The sequence below is a fragment of the Hevea brasiliensis genome, chromosome 6 (genome assembly GCF_030052815.1).
Source record: "Hevea brasiliensis isolate MT/VB/25A 57/8 chromosome 6, ASM3005281v1, whole genome shotgun sequence".
Lineage (NCBI taxonomy): Eukaryota > Viridiplantae > Streptophyta > Magnoliopsida > Malpighiales > Euphorbiaceae > Hevea > Hevea brasiliensis.
The window spans coordinates 81938185-81940956 of NC_079498.1; the positions used below are offsets into that span (position 1 = coordinate 81938185).

The window sequence follows — 2772 nt, forward strand, 5'->3', positions numbered from 1 at the left end:
TCGTATATAACTTATTTCCATTCAAACTCTTTACAGAACTTTCAAGATTTCAGTAACTTTTATATCATCCGAACTTTTTCTTGTACTAATAAAAATAAGAATAAAAATAAAATTCATTTGAGATAATATAGGCATCACAATAAAAAGACAAAGGTAATATTTGCGAGATAAGTCAATCTGATACTAACCTATCCTGAAAGTTCGATATAACATGGTATCTTAAGGGTTCTTATATTATGAACATAGGTTAGTTATATTTAGAGTGATAGGTTAAATGCTTACTTGTGGAGAGCTAAAGTGATGGAAGAGTCGATATCGATGTCCCACAAAGCTAGAACTGCTAATGTTAAGGTGATAGTGACTTGAACTACCGTAGGCGAGAAGAACAAGATTTTAGAGACAAATTGATATTTGACCACTGAGCTGGTGTACAGGTCGATATCACATAGCTAGGACTGCTAATGCTAAGGTGACAGTAACTTGATGAGAATAAGCCTTGGAGACAAACTGAGATTGGATTGCAGAGCTAGTGTGTGAGTCTACCGAAGATATGGATTACTGTTTTAACACCTCTGGTAATAAGGTCCTTTAGAAAACCTATTTCTGAAGTCCTTTAGAAGTTTAAAGAAACTCAGAATAAGCGTGATAAAGCTACAATAATATTCAAATTTAGAGACTCTCCATAGAGACTAGCAATTTTCCTCCCTTTTTCCTCCCTTCTACAGTATTGCATGCAAGTATTTATAGGAAACGAGTGCTCCAAATGCAGGGTCAGGATTTCAGTAGGAAGGGATGAAGAGTCTAGATTTAAAAGGACATGATCAGACGCCTTGGAATTAAAGAGAATCAAAATTGAAGGTTGGGATTTGGTTTAGAATTTTTGTCTTTCATTCTCTAATCCAACGGTCAGGGGTTTTGCTTTACAGAATAGATCTAAGGGTTGGGAATGAAAAGTTTCGAATTAGTTATTTACTTTTAATCTAAAGGTCTCAAATCCATCCTTACAAGTGCGATCAACAGTATGGATTGAGATGTACTAGGATGCTTTAACTGCTTGAGATCCGATGGTGAGGAGTTAATCTTACAAATTAAGGGTCATGATTGAAAGTGATTCGATTCCCCAAACCCTCCGATCTCTGTTGGCTATTTCTTGGTCTACCTGGTCTCTTACTATGGTTGGCGGATTTGGAACCTCCTATCCCGATCTCTTTACCTAACTCCTTTCGCATCCAATCTCTTCTTACTTCCTGACTTCCATCCTATCTCTTCTCTGTATCCAGTCTATATCTGTGAACCTCAAATAATGGTGAAGCATTTAATTCTCCACTTACTGATGAGCTTCTTTGAGTTCTGCAAGCATTAAATGACTAGGCCTATATCTACGAGGGAAGTAACCCTGTCATTTCGACATTCCACCTTTCCTTCTCCGGTAAATTTCCAATGTGCTTTCTTTTTGGACCTTATTTTCCTGGCAAAAATTCTCATCATGACAACTGCGTCGATCTTTTTTGGATAGCCTTCTTTGCCCATCACCTGAAAATGGATGATACCGGCGATCAGAGAACTATGAGAACGTCACCTGATAATGGTGAGGGAACCAGACTAATTGATCGATCAGGGTCTAAAATGACTACCGTGTTGATCTCTGATCGAGTTTTCGGTTCAAACCTCAAGCCGATCTCGGACAAAGGGACTATTAATTTCAATCTTGATGTCGGTGACTGCCTCTTAAAGTTCATTTGGCTCCTAACCATTTCAGGGGTCTCGATTGGAGCTCGGTTCTGGTCGATGACATTGACGATGACACTGAGCTTCCTGTAGTCTTTACCATAGTTAATGAAAGTTACCTTCTCGATCTTCACATATCTCTTCAACGACATCTTAAGATCTGGAGGAGTCCAAACCGTGGGAGTAAGATAGGTAAAGTGTAGGGTAAGGAATATTTGTAATTGCTGATCTGAAGAAATCATCCAAATGATGTAATCTGACCTTTTGGAAATGAAATGGACTTTTATTTAAAGTTCACTTTTATTTACTTATTCTGTTTTTATTTTATTTTATCTTTATTATTCGCATTGCATTAATCATTTTTCTGATCTCTAATAACTGTGTCCGATCTGATCCATAATCAAACCCAAATTCTGTTGATCTCTTACATCTGAAACCTATTACTATTCGCTCTATGGTCACTCTCCACAACCAACCTTACTTGTTTGATCTCTTTCCTATGCTTCTAGAATTTTCCCTTGATGCAAAATCAAAAGGACTAGATTTCTGCTAACTGATGCATCACTTAAGGCCTCGTGGGCATTTAATGCTCGGACGAGTATAAATAGGAAGGGGGGGGGGGTAGTCATTCGCACACTTATGCCATTTTCAATTTCTCTAAGCAACCTGACACTTTCTCTCAGTTTATGCATTTTCGGCTCCAATTTATACTCTAGTAAGGGTCTCAATCTTTTTCTGATCAATTTTATCTTTGTTCTTCGAAAATGAGTGGCACCAAAGGTCAGAGAGTTGCAAGCCCTCCTTCCGTTCATATTTCATGGACCTCAGAAGAAGGCGATGCGACTGAGCCGAGTGGGCAATCTAAACCTACTACAGCCATTATTCTGATCTCTAGTCAGCCAACCAGGTCAAAACAAGCACAAGCTTCAGTTACAAGGAAAGAAAATCTACTCGAGGATGAACTGCCATTTGTCCTCAGGGAAGCCAAACTCCAATCCATTAACCAAGAATACAATCTCTCAATCGACTCTTTCGAGCTTATCA

General features: G+C 38.4%; 1 protein-coding gene across 1 annotated transcript; it reads right to left on the minus strand.

The window, feature by feature from the left end:
- Window positions 1-1359: 1359 nt before the first annotated feature.
- LOC131180659 (uncharacterized) lies at window positions 1360-1880 on the minus strand. Its single transcript, XM_058148011.1, has 2 exons — window positions 1752-1880; window positions 1360-1533 (listed from the first exon to the last, which is right to left on the minus strand). The coding sequence occupies exons 1-2, from the start codon at window positions 1878-1880 to the stop codon at window positions 1360-1362; spliced, it is 303 nt and encodes a 100-aa protein (XP_058003994.1).
- Window positions 1881-2772: the final 892 nt, after the last annotated feature.

Coding starts and splice junctions, on each gene's coding strand:
- LOC131180659 (XM_058148011.1), bottom strand. CDS start 1,880: ATGTCGTTGAAGAGATATGTGAAGATCGAGAAGGTAACTTTCATTAAC. Junction 1,534..1,751: donor CAATCGAGACCCCTGAAATG/GTTAGGAGCCAA, acceptor ATCCATTTTCAG/GTGATGGGCAAAGAAGGCTA.